The sequence below is a fragment of the Lemur catta genome, chromosome 1, assembly GCF_020740605.2.
Source record: "Lemur catta isolate mLemCat1 chromosome 1, mLemCat1.pri, whole genome shotgun sequence".
In the NCBI taxonomy this organism is placed as follows: domain Eukaryota; kingdom Metazoa; phylum Chordata; class Mammalia; order Primates; family Lemuridae; genus Lemur; species Lemur catta.
This window is the reverse complement of record NC_059128.1, coordinates 96,513,756-96,534,695: the sequence shown is the minus strand read 5'-3', so window position 1 is coordinate 96,534,695 and position 20,940 is coordinate 96,513,756. Positions and strand designations below refer to the sequence as shown.

The window sequence follows — 20,940 nt, the reverse complement described above, 5'->3', positions numbered from 1 at the left end:
ATCCCTGGCCAGAAGAGAAGCTCAAGAGATGGAACCTGCTGTTCATACCGACATGTAGGACCTTGTGCCCACGAAGGAGTTGGCCATGGAGTCGATGAGCTGCCCGCTGACCCCAAAGTCACAGAGCTTGATCTCCCCACGGGAGTTGACTAGGATGTTGGAGGGCTTGACATCTGCAGGAAAGAGAGAATAGAGAAGTAGGGAATTGGCACCAGTAGACTGGGGAGGGGAAGGGTCAGCACTCCAGATGGACAGACCAGCCCTGGCCACAAGCCCCAGGATGACACCCCCACCCCCATCAGGGGCAGCCCTCGGCCTAAAAACACTGGACACCAAGGCCCCTTAACCCTTATTTAGGGTCCAGGAAAGGACAGTCAGGAGATGAAACCCCCAGCTGATGTAAAAACAGGACAGAAAGCCAGGAGATTTCTACCCTTTGAGAATGCAGACTTGGCCAGATGGGAAGGAGTTAGTTATCAAGAATAACCAAGATTTCAAAGTTTGTTTCTTCAACCATCCCTACTGGCAAGACACAGTATCTATGGCTGGATCATAAAGGAGACAGAAAAATCCAAAAAATAAGACCTATATGCTTGCAGAAGGCTATAAATCAAAGGTTAAAAGGGGATGGGGTAGGAGCAGGAATTCCTACTGGTGACCTCTCTGTACCAAGCACAGAGCATGTAGTTTTATGAATATATGTGGCCAGGGTGGGAGATGACTGGTGATTCTTTCCCACTGAAGTCACTCACCTAACAGCCCACACAGCTACATCTACCCTGTTAATCATGGGGAGCCGCTCGCTACCACGGGCCCTCAGGAGGCCTGACAGCTGCTCCTCGGAGTCATCTCCCTTCCCTGCACTCATATTACAACCCCACCTGGTCTGCCATCACCAACACTAGTACACGGGCCCTTCCTTTGCAGAGACATAAACTTCCAAATGGTTTTTCTTTCACCACCTCTTCTGATTCACACAACTGCCCTGTAAAGTGCACAGACCAGGGCCAATTACCTCATTTACAGGTGGGAAAACTGAGGTTGGGGATTGGTGGAGGTCCCTGGCCCAGGGTTTGTGGGCAGACATCAGCAAACAATGAGAGACTCACTTCGAGGGCTGGCCACATCCAGTGGCAAAATCCTAAACCATGACAGGTAATCTTTAATAGATGTAATACAGACACTATATAGAACATCTAGAAAATCGGAGAAAAACCCCAAGCTATCCATAATTTCAACCTACCAGAGCCAAATGAAAAAACATTTCATCATTTTTCTCCCTCAGTACTCTCTCATATGAATGCATTCATTCATTCATTCTTCTTCGTTTTTTTTAAGAGACAGGGCCTCACTCTGTTGCCCATGCTGGCCTGGAACACCTGGGTTCAAGTGATCCTCTTGCCTCAACCTCCCAAGTACCTTGCCTGTCTATTTATTCCTAAACAGATTCTAAGAGGTCTATTTAAGTATCTTTCAAAGGGTAAATTTAAAAAAAAAAAAAAAACAAAAAACTTCATACTCTCATATCCCTCTGTCCCATCTCTACCTGGCCCCTCATCAGCTCCAGCCAGCTCCAGCCTCTCTCCACTGGCCATCGGCTCCAAGAGCAGGGACCTTGGCTGTCCGCCTCACCACTCTAAGCCTTGCGTGAGAACAATACCTGGTACAGTAGGGCACTCCAAAGACCCTTGTGGAATGAATGAATGGCTCTAAACTCACCGCATACACACGCATGCTACCATGCATACACAGAGCCACTGGTATGGCCTAAGACCCAGCCCTCATCATGTCACCCCCCACCCGGGTGTACAGACCCAGGCCAGGCTCTTCGGTAAGGAGCACAGGATTCAAACCTTTCCAAACCCTTCTGTAAGCCCGTCTCCTACATACAGACTTTCAGAACAGGGGCGCCAGAGTGGCCTTAGAGGGCATCTGGTTCCAACTCTTCGTGAAGGACATGAAAAGTCTAAGGCCCAAGGGTTCCAATAACTTGTTCAAGGTCACACAGCAAAAGCTGGGTAAAGCTGGAAGCGGAACACAGGCCCTCGGACCCCTAGAACTGCCCTCCTTCCTCCACCTGCCCTGCTGCCAGGCCCCTCAATAGTCTCGTCAACTACTGTCCACTGAGCACCTACTATGTGTGGGCATGTGCAGCCACCAGGCAGACAGCAGTCAACAAACAAAGCAGACCCCATTGTCATAAGGTTTAAATGTTAGAGGAGGAGACAGACGATAAACAAACTGAACAAATGTGTAACGTCGGGTGGTCTTGAGTGGCACCAAGAAAATAAAAATATAAAACCACATGATGCAGCATAGGAGTGCGGGGGTGCTGCCGTGACACGGTGACGAGGGCCGGCCCTGTGAGGAGAAGATGCCTAGCAACAACCTGGACAAAGAGGGAGCCAGGCGGCCTCCTGGGAACTATGCAGAGATTCCAAATTCAGGAAGTGAGGCGCTGACTTTGTTCTTTCCCCAGCCTAGTGTTGGGACATGCCACCTGACAAACGCTTTCTGAGTCCAGCAGCTGCTTGCAGAGGCCCCGTCCTCATCCCACCGTGCCCACAGCGCCTCAGAGGACAGACGCCTGGCCCCCAGAGGTCAGGTGTTCAGGATGTGGAAAGGGTGCTCAGAACAGGATGAGCGGGGGACAGCGCCTACCGGGCCCAGGGGCAGCACAGAGGGGCTCCAACAGGAGCCCTCTTCCCCACCTGCCCTCGCCCTGTGCTGGACCATGGCCTGAGCTCCCGCACCTGCCCCAAACGCTCCCCATGCCTGTTTAGGCGTTTCCTACCAGGCTTCGTTTTAGAACAAAAGAGCAGCACTGGCTAACGAGACAGGAGACCTATGTTCAAATCCTGGCCCTGCCACCTGCTCTGTGAACGAGTCTTCACTTCACTTCTCTGGGCCATGGTTTGCCTATCACAAGATACAGCCCAGGATCAATGTAATGAGCTGTGGCAGGTAAACAGCACACCATGTGACAGGAATACGAAGGACGACCATCTCACAGGTTGCCCTCCAAAGATGAGCAGTTCATAGATCTCTTCCCAGCAGAGTGCAGCCCCCTCCGCCCGAGCCAGGGGCTCCTTCCTCCGCTGGCTCAGACACTTCTCTCCAGGCTGCAGCCGCTGCTCAGGCCTGGCTGCGCTGTCTCTAGCCGTCCTTGTATCTGATTTCTATTCACATGGCAAGTAAGCCTCCATTTTCAAACTTACATAACACTGTTTTCCTCCATCCCTGGCTGTCAGCTCTGGCTTCCCCCACCCACCCCAGAGAACACCACTGCCTGGGAGGCTGCAGAGATGGAAGGGGATGGGGAGGAAGAGAGGGGAAACCCTGAGGGGCTTTTCACTGCTAGGACCATGTCAGTCCTGGGAGCCAGGTGCACCACTCACATCCCCTCCTGGTGACCCAGAGGGCCTCACAAGGAGAAGCCACCTGGAGACCTGGGCACACCACATCACTAAACTCCAGAGCATGCTTCTGGAGCTACCAGGCTGGGACATGCTCCCCCCCCCCCGCCACCACCACCAAAGCCCCAGCCAAGACCAGCTCTTCTCTGGGGATGGAAAAAATGTATATGAGGCCAGAGAGAGTACATTTCCTGATCGCTGTTGGCACCCTGCACTTGCTCTTCCCACAATAGCCAGCCCCTCCCCACACAGTTTCTGTCCCCAAGATCTTCCCCCTCCATTCTGTCTGCACAGAAACCAGTGGGACAGCCTCTGCACACAGCCTGCCATGGCTGCCATGTGCCTTAGAGCAGTCCTAAGCCCCTCTGCCTGGCTTTCCAACCCCTCCACCGTTTCTTCCTCACCTCTCCAACATCATACCCCAACACGTCTCCACAACCACCTCCTCCTGGGTCAGGTGGCCTGCCTCTCTAACTACCTCTTATGCTGGTCCGTGTATCTAAAATGTCCTTTCTACCCACCCTCTCCCCTCTACCTCTAGGTGCCTCGTTCTTCTGCGTCCCCTTCCCAACTTGCGATAGTGCCTTGCCCCTGGGGTCCTGAGAGGTTTAACTGGGCTTCCTCCCACATTCTCCTAGCAGAGCCCTCAAATGTTCAACCCTTTCTACTTCCCAAGACCCCCTCCAGGCCTTGGGTTCTCTTTCTAATCCTTCAATATCAAGAGGGTGATGCTGCGAAGAGCCCCGGCAGCCGGCGGGGCAGGCGGGCAGGCTGCAATCTGGAGGAAGCATCAACCACCCACTAGATTCCCAGGCTGACAAGCTTCCCTGGGAACTGTTAGGTCCAGAGCCGAGAGGGAGACACACGAAGCCTCGGCTGTAGCAAAATGCTGTTTACTGGAGCATCTGGGTACAGGTTGGTGGAGGCCGAAAAGAGTGTCCACCCTAGGAAGGGGAGAGCGGTGCGTTTTACGGGAGGTTTGGATGGAAGTTTTGCGGAGGGTGAATTTTTTTTCTGAATGTTAACCGGTTGTGGTCTGGTTCCACAACCGTCTGTGGTCAGAGTTAGATTTTACAACCTTCGGACTCTCCAAACTCCTGCAGCTATTGTTTCACAGGCCTAATGATCACCATCTAAGTTATCCATTAACCGCCTTGCATCCTATACATACTTTCTGGGTTCCCACCCTGAGCAACCTAACAGGACCCCCATAGGATGCTGAGACTTGATACCCCAATCCTGCTCCGCTACTGTAACAATGAGCATGGGCAACCCCTTCTTCCTCAACAATGAATAAGAAGGTTTTATGAAAAACTAACTAGAAGAAAGTATTTTCTTCTCTGATATTTTCTGCCCCAGAAATAACCATTGTTCAAAGCCTCAATTTTTCTCTGAAGAGTACACATCTTGAAGTTTAACTACTAAGCATGTTTACTTTAAAACAAGATGTTTGGATAAAATAATCTACACACACTTATAGAGTGCCTGCACCATGCTATGCTATGAGTAAAAAGGAAACAGTCCCTATCCCTGTACTCAAGGCTGTCACCACCAGGGGAGAGAGAATCCAAATATCAGGAACACGTGTGATGTTGAGGGCAAAGATGGAGCTGTGGTCAGGGCCCTGTGAACTTAACATATTCTAAATTCTTCCAACCCGTGGGGGTCAGCACCCCCGTCTGATGCCTGGCTGACTAGCTGACAAGGCCCAGGCAAGCAGATGAGTCAAGGTGAAAATCGGCCTCCTATGTGTTCCCACTGTGTCCCAGTACCTGCATCTTGTTTGTTTAGGCTAGTATTAAAAGAAACCATATTCCCTAAGGCAAGAAGGCAGGGCATGGAGGAAGAGAAAGACAGAGGACAGGGGTGGGACACAGAAGAGAAGAGGTGGAAAGGAGTGAGGGCTCACAGAGAACCAAGCACAGTGACACCTGGAAGCCAGACTCTGGCTCATCTGTGGCAAAGGCTGAATGCAAAAGTGGACAAGCAAGAGTTAAAGGTTTTAAGGGAGGCCGGGCCTGGTGGCTCACGCCTGTAATCCTAGCACTCTGTGAGGCCGAGGGTGGATCCTTTGAGCTCAGGAGTTCGAAACCAGCCTGAGCAAAAGCAAGACCCTGTCTCTACTAAAAAATAGAAAGAAATTAGCTGGACAACTAAAAATATATAGAAAAAAAAAATTAGCCGGGCATGGTAGCACATGCCTGTAGTCCCAGCTACTTGGGAGGCTGAGGCAGAAGGATTGCTTGAGTCCAGGAGTTTGAGGTTGTTGTGAGCTAGGCTGACGCCACGGCACTCTAGCCAGGGTGACAGAGCAGGACTCTGCCTCAAAAAAAAAAAAAAAAACAAAACAAAAAATGGTTTTAAGGGAAAAAAAGGCAAATGAGATTTTTTTAAATGGTGACTTTAGGCTTCAAACTACTTCTCCCTAGCATCCCTAGCAGAGCCTTAACAACCCTTCTTTAAAAATAAAGAAACAGAAGAGAAAGGGAGCTGACCTGGATAATTCAAATCACAGCCTCCACAGAGCCACCTCCTGCTACCCATGGCCTCAGGGAGCTAATTAAGCAGCAAAGATAATTAAAAGTCAGAGCAAACCCCAAACCCTTCAATTAGCCATCACCTGTAACCTCTTTTTCCCACCCAAACTTCCTTCCCCAAGAGCACTGAAAGAAAGGCTGGGTGGGAGGAGCCCAGAAGACCTAGGAAGAATCCCCAACAGCTCTGGTTTATGGACCACATGCTATGCCAGGCCTTTAAAATACATCTTCTTTAATTCTCATAGTAAGAGTGTGACTATGAACCCCTGTATACACAGGAGAAAAACAGGGGCCCAGAGTGGAGGCATCACCGGTCAAGGTTGTACAGTGAGCTGATGGGTCAGGGCGAGGGTTGGAACTTGCTCCTGAGGGAGTGCTCTCTCCAGAGACTAGAGCATCGGGTCCAGACGACAGAGCTAAGAGCTAAGGGCAAACCCTAAGGAGTTGCACTCCAAAGTTTCAGAAGTGCAATTATTAAGCCGTGGCTGGGGAAGGAGTCACTCACATTACAGAAGTAACGAGCTTTATTTCTGGGAATAGGCTCTGATTTGGGGCAGGCTGAAATCCTTGAGATCAGTTATGAGAGAATTCTTTGCTCCTGTTTAGCGAGTGAGCATGATGCTTCTTTCTCAGCTCCAGCCCATTATCCTCCTTGACAAGTCTAAATGCAAGAAACGTGCTAACAGCAGGAACTAGAGGTTGTTTCCCACCTCCTTCTGATTAACAACTGAATTCAAACAGGGAGGCTCCCGAGCATGCCTGCCAGGTCCTAACAAGCAACTATTTTTATCTCCCTCCACTTTCAAGATTTTTACAACCAAGCCCAGCAACTGCATTTTACATTTCTTTTTTCCCCTTCCTTTCCAAGCTTCATCGGTTTTGAAATGCTTTCAATTCTCTACCCTCACGCACCCCTCTCTACCAATTCACTGTTCATCTCCTGACCCAAAAGACACACAAATTCTGACAATTAAACATGAGATGATGTTGCAGGAGTTTAGGATTTGGTTTTCATTAGCATGGGTCATTGCAAAAAAATGACCTAAATTTTTAAAACAGTACATAACAAAAGCCAGAGTAAAGGGGTGTGTGGGGGCAGGGAGACAGCTATGGATCCTAGATTCCCTGGATCTCTCATTTCTAATGACCCCATAATAATAATATTTGGCAGAACAGTTCCATTTTACACTTATGGAAATTAAAACTCAAGGATGAAGCCTCTTGCAAAGTAACCTTTCCGTTAAAAGAAACCGGCATTAGGAGCAGAGATGCTCCATCACAGAGCCAATCAACCACCTAGGGCAGGAAAACAATGCTGGCTAATTTGGATACTTATCATATGCTATTCAAAGGAAATTAGCTAAAAAACCTGTTTTGACCTGCTGAAGGCTAATTTTGCTCAGCAGGGGGTAGGGAGGAAGACACTGGCAAAGAAGATAGGCCAGTGTTCTATTCATTTGTAAATGGTGATTGGGAGAGAATTCCTAGTAAGGTCACTGTGTTTATGGTGACCTTGGCTTCTCCAAAGTCATCACCATTTGTGCCTGGGTCACAGCTCAGCATGATTCACCAGAAAAATCTGGAAAAGAGATCAGGAGGCCACTCGCTGGTCATCCTTAGATTGGGATAGCTAGCAAAGAAAAGCTCTTAGAAGAACGGGTTTAACAATTTAAAGACAGATGTCAGGCAAATATAAGGAGCATTCTTTGTTTAGTCTACCTACTGAGAACTGTCTCATCACATACACCTCTTTGGGGGAAACCTCCTCCCTCACTCCAACAGCTTCAGGTAAAGAATGACAATCAGAGAACCCTGTCCCAGGCTGGGCCACTCACAGCTCCAGTCCCTGGCCATGGTGACCCCAGCAGGTCTGGGCACATGACCTATATCAGTCCAATCAGAGTCCTTCCTCAGAGCTTTCCAACCACCGCTGGGAAAAGCTCTTCCCTTTCTGATAATGAGACTAAAGCCAGAAGCTGTGGTTCTGGTCTGGTAGAGACAGCTGGCCGGAGTGAATAAAGCCAATGAAGAAAGAGAAACAAATGCGAGGGAGACAGCTAAGAGCATCTTTTATAGTAAATTTTAATCGAAGTATAAGAGCTAATGGCGGCTGGGCGCGGTGGCTCATGCCTATAATCCTAGCACTCTGGGAGGCCGAGGCAGGTGGATCGCTTGAGGTCAGGAGTTCGAGACCAGCCTGAGCAAGAGCGAGACCCCATCTCTACTAAAAATAAAAACAAATTATCTGGCCAACTAAAATATATATAGAAAAAAAAATTAGCCGGGCATAGTGGCACATGCCTGCAGTCTCAGCTACTCGGGAGGCTGAGGCAGTAGGATTGCTTAAGCCCAGGAGTTTGAGGTTGCTGTGAGCTAGGCTGATGCCACGGCACTCACTCTAGCCAGGGCAACAAAGCGACACTCTGTCTCAAAAAAAAAAAAAGAGCTAATGGCATTTGAATCCCTGGATATCCCTCAGGCCAGCTGCATTCCTATCTTTCCCGCAGTTTGGACAGCTGAGCAAAAAAAAAAAAAACAAAAAAAATCACCTATATTGTATGAGCTAATTCAAGTTCACTAACAACCAAGAATCCCAACACCCAGTGATTTTATCATCAATTGGCATAATAAATTACATTATTTAATAAGCTGTGTGGTATAGAAACAGCACCACCAACCTTGGAGATAGGCAGCTCTGGATTTGAATCCTAGCTCTACCATCACTAGCTGTGTGACAACAGCCAAGTTACAAAACCTCTCTGAGCCTTTCCTTGACTGTCAAGTGGGAATAGTAATTCCTAGTGCCTGGCAGGTACTAAGTGCTCAATAAATAGGAGGCGTTCAATATGAGAAGCACAGAATTTAGAGTTCAATGGCTCTTGCAGCTTGGAGGGAAAATAAAAGCTAACATTTGACAAAAAATACAACTGATATAAGGACTCAGATTCCTTCTCAGCATGGCTCCTACACAACATGACCCCCCTCGGTGCCAGGAGGACTACACTGTTCCCCAAATATTTCCTGCATGTTTGTCCCAATCACTTGCCCTTGCTAGTCTCCAGTCCACACATCTTCTCTGTTCATACATGTCCTTCTAGCCTTTCTGATTCAGGGAAGGGGAGGCAGAGAGAGGAGGGCTGCCTAACTCAATTAACTTAGTTACTTCTCTTCACTTACAGGAAGGGGCCCACCAACTATGTGTACTATGTAAGTTTTGCTGGGTTACTCAGGGACTTGGGCCAAGAGGGTCAGGTTGAGTCTGGGCTGTGTCTGGGATGGACTTAATACATGCTTGTTACTAAGCAGAGGCATCTAACTCCCACCCCGGGACACAGAAGCAAAGAATGCAGAACTGTAGACCATGCAGGACAAGGAGAAAGGCAGCCTGGGATCCCAGTGGCCTTCTGGTCCCTGTCCTGTCCCTTCCTGAGCAAAGGCTACATCTGGCACTCGGGTTCCCTAAGGGACTCCTGGATCCTTATAAGGAAGTCCTCTGTTCTGTTTACACTATTGGTTTTGGTTACTTGTAACCAAGAATCCTCACTGAGACAAAGCCTAGCTCCTCTGGGAAGCCCCTCCCGACCACTGTCTGCCCACAAGACTCCCTTTCTCCTTGGAACCTGGAGATCTCATCATGTATGTCACGTTAGTTCATATGCCACCTTCTTTTAGTTAAATTTTTATTCTGGAAAAAAATCCAAATATTCACAAAAGTAGAGACAGTAACCAGTACCCATCGCCCAGCTTCAGCAACTCTCCATCATTTGTGGCCAATCTTATTTTGTCTTATGAAATTGTTGCCAATCTTATTTCACAACCCCCAGCTTTTTAATTGCAGGGTAGGAAGGAGATGAATACCTTAAGGCAAAGCCCAGACCTGGTGTGTCAATTCACCCATAAATCTTTTACACAGTCCTGCTTCTCCAACTTGGACTCAACACTCTATGAAGACAAAGACTATCTCTTCTGCTTCTTAGGTGCCCAGCACTGTATGTTCAATGGGCTTTTAAATACCATAACCTTGATGCTATAATGTAACACTTGGCCAGACTTTCATCTCGTCTCGAGGACAGTTTCCAGGAGATGGGTAAGATTACCCCTACAAGAATGAAGAAGGTAAGCAGCAGCTCCTAGGGATTTGGGACTGCCACCACCACCTGATGATAGCCCTGTGTACACTTCATAGAGCAGTAAGCCCTTACCTCCAATGATAAACTTTGAAATATTGTTTCCAAATGTAAAAAAAAAAAATTCTACCATGTTTGCTTCCAATTAGTTTGGTTCTATCAAACATTATGCTAGTTCCCACCCTCAAGCTGAGATGCACCACTAGACTCTATTATTGTTACTCCATGGTGTCAGGCATCCACTCAGGTGAGCTGAGTTCCCTCTTGCTTTCGGTAGTGGTTAATGAAATCCACCCCTAGTTTGATCACCACATGATCAGACTTCCAAATCAAACCAGCTCTCCTGGGGCCAGGATCCTCAGGAAGTTAACTATAACTAAGGAGAGTAGCACCCCCAGCCCCGGGTTTCTATTAGAAATGAGGCTTTGTAGCTGGGTGCAGTGGCTAGAGCCTGTAATCCTAGCTACTCAGGAGGCTGAGGTGGGAGGATCGCTTGAGGCCAGGAGTTCAAGACCAGCCTGTGCAATGTAGCCAAACCCTGTCTCTTAAAAAAAAAAAAAAAAATGAGGCTTTGTGACTTGAGAAGGAGCAGGACACCACTCACCAGGGATCACCAGGTACAGCTCCTGGGCATAGCCTTGGGCCTCAGGCTCCCTCTCACCATAAAAACCCCAGGAAGGGCCTTGGGCAAGTCTTCCTGCTCCTTCCCTCCCCATCCTCCCACACCAGTACCTGCACTTTGCTGTTCAGAGACTGCCCAGAGTAAACCCTGACCACCTCTCTCCCATCTGTCCCCTCGTGTCCCTTCACTCTGCTACTATTCTGAAACCCATGTTATCTCTCACTGGACCATGGCAACAGCCTTCTATTAATAATTGACCTCTCCCTCCTCTCCAGTTCCCCTTGGTCACAGCAGCCCAAGTCCTCTTCCTCAAAGGACAGCTCACCTCACTTCCCTGTGCAGGAACATGCCACTGCTCCCCATTGCCTATGATTAAATCCAAGTCCTGAACATGGCACTGAAGACCCTCCTTACCACTTGAACTATTCCTTACTTTCATTCCCACCCCTTGCCAACACTTTGTTCTAGGCAACTTGATCCACTTGCTATTTCCTATTAGGATACATCTGTGTTTACCTGTCTCCGTGTCTCCCTCTACCTGGAATTCCTTTCCCTGACATTGCCACATGTGTAACTTCTACCTGTGCTTCAAAGCCCAGCTCAAACATCACTTCCTCCATGATGCTTCTCTAAAAGGATCCAAGAAAGCATTCTCCCTCCTCCAACATCCCGTCTGCCTCTCTTGAGGAGCTAACAGACAACTCATCTGGAGCTATAATCCATCACCTGGGTCTCGCAGATGAAATAATTGTAGAGCGAACGAGACTAGCCATTTCTAACCAGGAGACCAGCATACTGAATCCTAGCTACTAATTAGCCACTCTGTTTGTCTCCATCTGGGAGGGCAGTCTAGATGGGTCAGAAGGAATCCCTTCTCTAAATTCACTGTCCCCTTGAAGCTGTTGCCTACACAGCTGTGGGAAGAGAGTGGTGGGTGAAGGAAGAGAGAGGCAGCCAGGCCCACCTTGTGGATACCATAGGCAGCCATTTATGGTTCGAGGCTCCTCTGCCACACAGACAGGGACTATGCTCCAGACAAGACCTTGTGTGTAGTCTCAGGGCCACCCTGACTTTCTGCTCAGGGAAGCCTGGCAGGCAGGACAGTGCCTTGCAAGGGTTGCAGAATAAGCCACTCAAAAATTCATCCATGTGGGTTTGCTACAAACAGTTTATAAAGCAACAAAACAAAAACAAACTTAAGCCACTTCAGAGCTTGCCTATCAGTGCTAACAAGTTGGAATGATGTGAGGGAAAGAATTTAGAGCTGACTGCCGCTGGGACGCTGTGAAATGCTTTGGAAATTCCCAGCTCCCACCAGGACTAGGATCTAAAAACATTCTCATAAAGGCTGCACCAAAGCCTTAAATCTCATTCTGATCTGAAAGCCCCATTTTTATATAACTCTCCACTTTGGGCAATAAAGGAACACTTTTGGAGTAGTTCCAAGCAGGATGGCCCCAAGCTGGCTCTGAGGAGAGCCATCAACCGTGCTGGAATTACAATGGGCTGGGCTGCGTGTCCCCTCAGAAGTCGAGGCTGGCTTTCTCAGTACACCACAGGCCCAGGTTGCTAATTCAATACTGGGTACATGAAGATCAGGCAGATTACACACGATCTCATCTGATAGGAGGGAAAGAAATGCAAGTTGGGGAGCAATTTAATACTGTTCTTAGCATTTATTGATCTTTATCAGCTAGCAACTCCAAGACAGAAAATTTACAGGCTAACTTGTATGAACTCCATATTGATCTAAATCATGTAATGCTTCTTCAGGGTCTTGACCGAAATAAGGCCTTGATAATTAGAGTAGACCAAGAAGAATGGCAGGTTGGCAATGCAAATCATTGCTCTAAACAGCAGGAAAGAGAGCTGCATCCTAGTGCCCTCTACCCCTCCAACCCTTTAACTCACAGCAGAACTACCTACCTGGTTCAGCTTCAGATGAACTGGACCTATTACCCACCAGAGTAAGTGGAAAGACTAAAGGGAAACTTTGGTGGCTAATTCATCTCAGAGCCACAGGGTCGGGAAAAAGTCCTCTCTCCTACCTATGTCAGCCATCATGTTTTCCTTGAGAACTTAAAGTTGACCCAGTTAAAGCTGAGTTTTGTGCTTAAATTCTAACGTTTCCTCTATTAAGGGATTCTTCTTCCTCTTAACTCAGTGGTCAGGAAGATTTTTCTGTAAAGGACCAGAGAGTTAATATTTTAGGCTTTGAGGGCCACACGGTAGTCTCTTTCACAAGTAACTGTTCAAATTTGCCATTATGGCACAAAAGCAGCCATAGACAACACTTAAAACAAGCATGGTCATGTTCCAATAAAATTTCATTTATGGACAGTTATATAAAATTTATGAATTTTATATAACTGTCATATGTCACAGTATTTTGAAAGCCATTCAGAGCTTGCAGACCACACAAAACTCAGCAGCGGGCCAGATCTGGCCTGTGAGCCAGTTTGCCACCCCTGCCATCACTGCTTGGCTATTATTGTGATCCTATTAGCAGGTTTCTGTCTTTCTGACCCAATGCCTAATAGACTTTGTAGTGGGAAAACCTTTTTTAATTTGCTTTCTTTCAGCATTCATTCCCTCTCCCACCTTCTAGTAGCAAAGCCCCTCCTTTTCATCTGGGATATGCTCCTCCCCAACATCAAGTGTTTCTACTTGGATGTCAACCAAGAGGCTCCATCTGTCCTACCAGTGGTGAGTACACAGCCCAGGGTGGCCCACCAGACTGCACAGTGAGTGGGCCAGGCGTGGGCAGGCACTCCTGGCAGGGCCAATTTGCCAAGCAGTGGTTCGAGCACTGATCTGGATGTCGGGGAGAGCAGGCGGAGCTCTTTCTCTGGGATAGGGAGCACTGAGGGCTAGATGTGTCTGGGGCTAGTGAGGACCATCCCCAGTGAAGACAAGCTGACTGAAAAGGAAGCCCACACAAGAATGGGCAAAGCCAAGAGGTGACCAGAGTCCTAAGGCAGTCATTTTAACCCCATATTCATCCCCTGCCTTCAGACCTCCTGGTGACCCAAGCTAATACTTTCCCTCTTTTGATTAAGTAATCTTGAGTTGGGTTTCTGGCACACCAAAGAATTCTGACTAAGAAATTATGTCATGTCAGATTATATTCGAAAGTTGGCAGGGCTGTGATTCATGCATAAAACAATGACAGTGTCTATGTTCCACCATATTCTAGAGTCATTTACAGATATGTCTCTTTCCCCTGTTAGACTCTAAGCTCCTGGAGGACAGAGTTCATTTATGAGCCATTTTTATGCCTATGAGTGATTCATCCAGTACCTTGCACTTGGCAGGTATTCTATAAATATTTTACAAATATGAATTACTTATCTTTAATGGAGGAAAAGACTGTGAGGAGAGGGGTGAACAAACAAGGAGGAGCAAATACATGTACCTACCTGTGACTATCCACCAGAATGTTACCCTGAGATTTCAGAGAAAACTTACACTCCCCAGGCCGGGCGCGGTGGCTCACGCCTGTAATCCTAGCTCTGGGAGACCGAGGCGGGTGGATCGCTCGAGGTCAGGAGTTCGAGACCAGCCTGAGCAAGAGTGAGACCCCGTCTCTACTAAAAATAGAAAGAAATTATCTGGCCAACTAAAAATATATATACAAAAAAAAAAAATTAGCCGGGCATGGTGGCTCATGCCTGTAGTCCCAGCTACTCGGGAGGCTGAGGCAGTAGGATCGCTTAAGCCCAGGAGTCTGAGGTTGCTGTGAGCTAGGCTGATGCCATGGCACTCACTCTAGCCTGGGCAACAGAGTGAGACTCTGTCTCAAAAAAAAAAAAAAAAAAAAAAAACTTACACTCCCCAAAGAGGTGACAGATCTAATACCCACCACCTGATCAACAGGCCACAAATCACATACACCAGGCTCAGCCACACAGATTGATTCTCCCTTTGAACACCCAGAGGAAATAGAACACAATATGTTGTTCAACACCAGCACAAATCACAGTGGACAGGTCGGCTGGCCAGAGCTTCAGCATTGGGAATATTCGCTATACATATTCTGCCCAGGAAGTCCTGTTCCATGACAGCAAAGACAAATAGATCACTTCAGGAGTGAGGGTGAGGATTTGCTTATCTCCAGGATCCCATGTGGTATGGACACGCTAGAAATGTAGGAAAGCTACCATGTGTACAACCAAGGCAATGTACCAAACTAAGACCAGGACACACTCACCCAGTTGAAGAAAAATGACTGAAAAACTTTCAAGAGGCTACTACCTAGTTGGAAAAACAGTATCTAAATGATACCCGAAAACAGTTGGCCTTCCCCCAAACACCATGATTATTATACTTCCTCTCACTTAAAAATTTGTAAGTGCAGGTATGCCTAGCTTTTTTTTTTTTTTTTTTTAAGAGGCAAGGTCTTGCTCTGTAGTCCATGCTGGAGTGCAGTGACAGGATCATACATAGCTCACTGAAGCCTCAGACTCCTGGGCTCAAGCACTCCTCCTGCCTCAGCTTCCAGAGAAGCTGGGACCACAGGTACATGCTACCATGCCCAGCTGATTTTTCTTTTTTGTAAAGACAGGGGCTCACCATGTTGTTCAGGCTGGTCTCAAACTCCTGGTCTCATGCAATCCTCCTGCCTTGGCCTCTCAAAATGATGGGATTACAGGTGTTAGCCACCATACCTGGCCCCTAACTTTATATTATTGATATATTCCTAAAAAGAAATGTTTAAATCAAATTGATATAATTTGCTTTTTGAAGATTCTGTAATAACTTACATTTGAGGAATTCTGTAGTGAATGCTTTGAATAAACAAAGAATTGCCCCTAGACCAACTTGTGTTATAAGGTATTTTTGTACATTAGAGTAGGGCACACCTGGAAATCACTTTCAACCTAATAATTTAAAACCCTAAGTGTCACCTCTGCATGCCAACCTTCCTGCAACAAGCAGCAGGAAAGGATGGTGTCCCTTGATACGTGCATGACTGCTGTGGGAGGTGATTACCAAAGTCACACGTATGACTCTGGACTCCTGTGGGAGGTGACCGAGCCCACAGCCAACCCCACAGTAAGCTAAGAGGGGCCAAACTGGCCCAGCGGCAGCAACACTGTGGGAGTCGTGGACTAAGGCAGCTGCTTTTCTGCTTGAGTGATCCAGCCTCCCAACTAGAGTAGCCTTGGTTCCTGCCCTACCAAGGTTTGTTGATTCAGCTTTTCAAAGGATTCTCTGAACTTTCCCAAGATCCTTCTAATGAATTTTGAGAAGCTTAAACCAAGTCAGGCTGATTTCTGTTGCTGGTAATCAAAAACCTTTACTAAGCCGGGTGCGGTGGCTCACGCCTGTAATCCTAGCACTCTGGGAGGCAAGAGCAAGACCCTGTCTCTATTAAAAATAGAAAAATTAGCCAGGCATTGTGGTGCCTATAGTCCCAGCTACTTGGGATGCTGAGGCAAGAGGATCACTTGAGCCCAGGAGTGCAAGTGCTAACATTTACTAAGTGCCTACAGTGTGTCAAGCACTATTCTAAGTGCTTTGCATTCATGATCTAAATTAATCCTCCCAACCCTTTAGATAGATTGTTTTCTTCATTTTCCTGAGGTTTGGAGAAGTTAAATAACTCATCCAAGGCTACACAGTAAGTAGCACCATAAGGATTTGAACCTTACACTCTTATCACTGTGACAGAGTGAACAAAAATGGGCCACAATGTTTTGTAGCTCCTCCCAACAAGAGACGGAGCCTTCACTCTACTATTTGAATCTTGGTATGACCACGTGACTTGCTTTAGCCTACAGGACATTAACAAACCTGACATAAACAGAGGCGTAAAAGGTGCTTGAGTGTTGGGGTTTACCCTCTCTTACTACTGGAAGCCCTAAGACCACCATGGGAAGAAGCCAGGGCCTTAGTCTCACAGAGGATGGACAATCACGTGGGAAAAGAGGCCCTGCCACACCACAGGAAAAAAATTATATAAAGTAATAAACTGTTATTTTAAACTACTAAGTTTTAGAGTGGTTTGTTATACAGCAAAAGGTAATTGAAATACTAAGGTATCTCCAGCAAATAAATATCAATAAGAATAAATAAAAATTTAAGGCCAAGAAAAAGCTTCTTTACTCTTCCCTGTTTTGCCTCAAGGACAGGATGAGAAGAAATAGAGTTTAAATTTCATCTGGAAAGAATGTATTTAGACCAGAGGTAGAACTGGCAACGAGGAAGACTGAAGACAGGGAGACTTGCGCTCTCTCATTTTCACCCCAACTCGGGCTTCCAGGATGATCCACTCACTGTGCTGCCTGCTCGGGAATCAGGTTGTGCCAGAGTCCCACTCCACAGCCCAGGCCTTGCCACGACTCCTTCCAGGGCTTCTGGAGAAGACTCTCAAACAGCTGAGCAGCTGGGCCAGCCCATACAGGCACTGCTCACTGGGGCAGAAAGTCCTTCTAGTGACTTCCCCTTCTTAGCAGTGCAAGTAGTGAACTTTCCACCAAAGACATCTGTTCACAGACCCATCTGGCTCACAAAGCAGCTCGTCATGCCAAACAACAGGTGAAGCCAGAAAGAGCCCTGAGAAGAGGGGGCAGCACTAGGTGGAAGGGAAGAGGAACTGGTCATTCCAGGAACCTCCCTCTCTTTGGAATGGGAATCAAGTTAGAGCTCTTCATTGAAAAACACAGGGCATGGTCCATAGTAGGCACGTGGTAGAGAAAAACACAGGACTCAAATCACCACATTAAAAGAGCAGGAGACATGGGTCCCTGGCTCAGTTTCATGTTTACTCCCTGCATGCTCTGGCACAAGTTAATCACATATTCATCCATGTAACAAATCTTTAAAGATGTACTATTCTCTGCTATTGTGTTAAGGATTGAGGATATAAAGAAGAATTAGACATATTCCCAGATCTGAAGAAACTCACAGGTTAGTGGAAAAGAGCGACATAAAAACTTCCTACTTTACAGATGCAGAAACCAAAACTCAACTCTCATCTCTCTGGGCTCAGTTTCCTTCCAAATTACATAAACGAATAGGGAAGGCATTAGCATTTGCTAGGGCCTTCTATGTGCAAAACACTTTGGCAGCTGCTTTCCCTAGTAATTTTGTTAACCTTAACCTTCACAGGAACCTCTGAGTAGGCATGAGGACTCCATCCCAGGTGATGGGATGCCTTTACTCCACCAGATCCTTCTACAACACTGATCTCATGGGTCCCTTTGACGACTAAATTAGATTGCATATGTCCATCACAGCCTAGAACACAGCCCCAGGCTTAAGAAATGTTCAGTACTCTCCTTTCCGCTACTCCTATTTGCTAGAAACTAATATGCTAAAGTATTCAAATGTGGAACTCAAGGGTCTTAAAAAGCCACAGATGTGAGGGCCATAAACTTCTGGAAAACCATTCCCCCCTCAAACCATACCACCATCTCTTACTGACAGTTTCTTGTCAGTGGCAAGAGGACAAGATGGCAGCCAGTGCAATTAGAAAGCAGGTGGCCTTCTATAGTTAGCATTTTGAGTGTATAGTGTTTCATGCATTTTGAAAAATGTATACACCTGCAAACTGACCACAATCAAGATTTAATATTTCTATTACTCAAAAAAATTCCCCTCACATCCCTTTAAAGTTAATCTACTCCCATTCCCAGACCCTTGGTAGCCACTCATCTTTTTTTTTTTTTTTTTTGAGATAGAGTCTCCCTCTTTTGCCTGGGCTAGAGTGCCGTGGTGTCATCATAGCTCACAGCAACCTCAAACTCCTGGGCTCAAGTGATCCTCCTGCCTCAGCCTCCCTAGTAGCTGGGACTACAGGCACGTGCCACCACACTCAGCTAATTTTTTCTATTTTTAGTAGAAATGGGGTCTTGTTTTTGCTCATGCTTGTCTCAAACTCCTGACCACAAGTGATCCTCCCGTCTTGGCCTCCCAGAGTGCTAGGATTATAAGTGGGAGCCACCATACCTGGCCATCACGCATCTACTTTTAATGTAGATTGTCTGTTCTAAAATTTCATTTAAATGGAAATTTACAGTATTTTCTATATGTTTTGTGTAGATCTTCTTTCACTCAGTATGTTTTGAGATTCATCCAAGTTATATGTGTCAATAGTTTGTTCACTTTTATTGCTGAGTTGTAGTCTATTGTTTGAACAAATCAAAGTTTGCTTACCCACTCATCTGGTGATAAATATTTTTATTGTTTCTAGTTTTGGGTTATTATAAAGCTGCTGAGAACCTTTTTTTTTTTTTTTTGAGACAGAGTCTCCCTCTGTCACCCTGGGTAGAGTACAGTGGTGTCATCATAGCTCACAGCAACCTCAAATTCCTGGGCTCAAGTGATCTTCCTGCCTCAGCCTCCCAAGTCACTGGGATTACAGGCGTAAGCCACTGCACTTGGCTTCATTAAATTTTTAAAAATATTCGGTGAGCATTTTTTCAAATATTTGTTCTGCCCTCTCCTTTCCTGGGATTCCAGTTACTTTTAGGTTAGATTGAAGTATAGTGTCCTGCATGTCTACAAAATCGGCCCAGAGATCTCATACTTTCCTTTCCCTTTCCCAAAGATTCCAATTACGTGAAACTTAGACTACTTGGATCTTGTCCCACAGGTCTCTGAGGTTCTGTTCTTTTATCTCTTTCTACTCTTTTCCTCTTGTGCTTGAGTTTTGTTTTTCTGCCAATTTTCTTTTATTGAAAGAAAAAAAATCTTAGGGCTCAATGGAGTCTCTTAGAAGCTGGGACCTTAAAAGATATAGGGAAAAACATTTCATTTTGTTGACAGCATAACTGAAGTACATAAAGACTCCACAGAGTTGGGACTGGAATTCCAAGATGGTTTTGTCTGTACAGTGAATCAGAGAATTAATACAAAATTCTCTTTGGTTTTTTCCTTGTGATTAGATTATTTATTTACCTTTTTATTTCAAAACATTAACAGTATACTTCAGTGTTGATAGCTTTTATTACAACATCTTCAAGTTAACTGATTTTTTTCTTGTGCAGGGACTAATCTGCACAAGAAAATAAAATTTTCACTTCAGATATTGAATTTTTTATCCACAGAAATTCCATGGTTCTTTATTTATTTCTTCCATTTCTCTGCCTTTATACTACTCTTTTCCTTTATGTCCTTGAGCATATTTATTTATAATATCTGTTTTAAAGTCATTTTCTGCTTTTTCCATGTTCTCTTTCATTTCTGGATCTCTTCCTAGTGACCTGTTTTTCTTCTTGTATGGGTCACATTTTCCTGCCTATTTGCATATCTGGTAATTTTTTTATTAGATGCTGGACATTGTGAGTGTGAGTGTCTGGATTATGTTGTCTTTCTCCGACTGTTGAACTTTATTTTGGCATGCTATTAAGTAACTCATGGATCAGCTTGATCCTACAGAGCCTTGTTTTTAGGTTTTATTTATTAGATGGGTTTTGAAAACTTTTCTCTAGAGGTAGTTTAGGCCTGCTACTAAGGTGACCCTTCTGAGTCTCTATTGAGTTTCCCAGGTATTCAATTATGGGTCTGCATTCTGAATAGTTGGAACTTGAACTTCTCCCAGCACTGTGTAACTCTTGGAATTGTTCAGCTCATAGCTCCTGGTAGTTTTCTGCCCAGCCTGATGGTGCCCAGTTGTTCAGAGTCTCATAACTGCTGTTTCATATATTTTCTCTAGTTTTATAGTTGATTATGGTGAGAGGGCAAGTTTGTCACCAGTAACTTCTATAAATACTTTTCCTTTCTAAATGTTAGTTCTCTTTCAATTTCTCCTGCTCTTGTTGGAATAATCTCTTGTCCTCAGCAACGCAGTTTTATGGCCCAAGTTGAAGTTAATAGATGCACAAAACTGAGCCATATGCACAACTATAAGCTAGCCATGCAAGTTCTAATGTAAAAGTCTGCCTCAGATAGAAACCATTCAATATTTTGAGAAACTTTCCCTGGAATGAGAGGGAACATTTGTACAGCATTCTTCCTCTTCGTGCTTCACTTTCTATTTCTTTTCTTCCCCCAGAAGCCCATTAGGGAGGCGTTGCCATTACTCTTCCTCTTTCCAAATAGCCCACCTGCTAAGTCACTCTATTCCCAATGCAGTGTTTCTCAAAGTGGGGCTACAGAACATGGCACCAAAACCACTGCTTACTTAAAAACCAGTGCCTGACACATGCTACAACATGGATGATCCTTTGAAGACATTATGCTAAATGAAATAAGCCAGTCATAAAAGAACATATCGGGTAGAATTCCATTCA

General features: G+C 45.9%; 1 protein-coding gene across 1 annotated transcript in view; it reads right to left on the bottom strand.

The window, feature by feature from the left end:
- MAP2K1 (mitogen-activated protein kinase kinase 1) overlaps positions 1-20,940 on the bottom strand; it is an 80,218-nt gene that overhangs the window by 8,123 nt on the left and 51,155 nt on the right. The window contains exon 6 of the mRNA XM_045541436.1: positions 49-173. Coding sequence (XP_045397392.1) covers positions 49-173 — 125 coding nt within the window. The remainder of the gene's footprint in view (positions 1-48; positions 174-20,940) is intronic.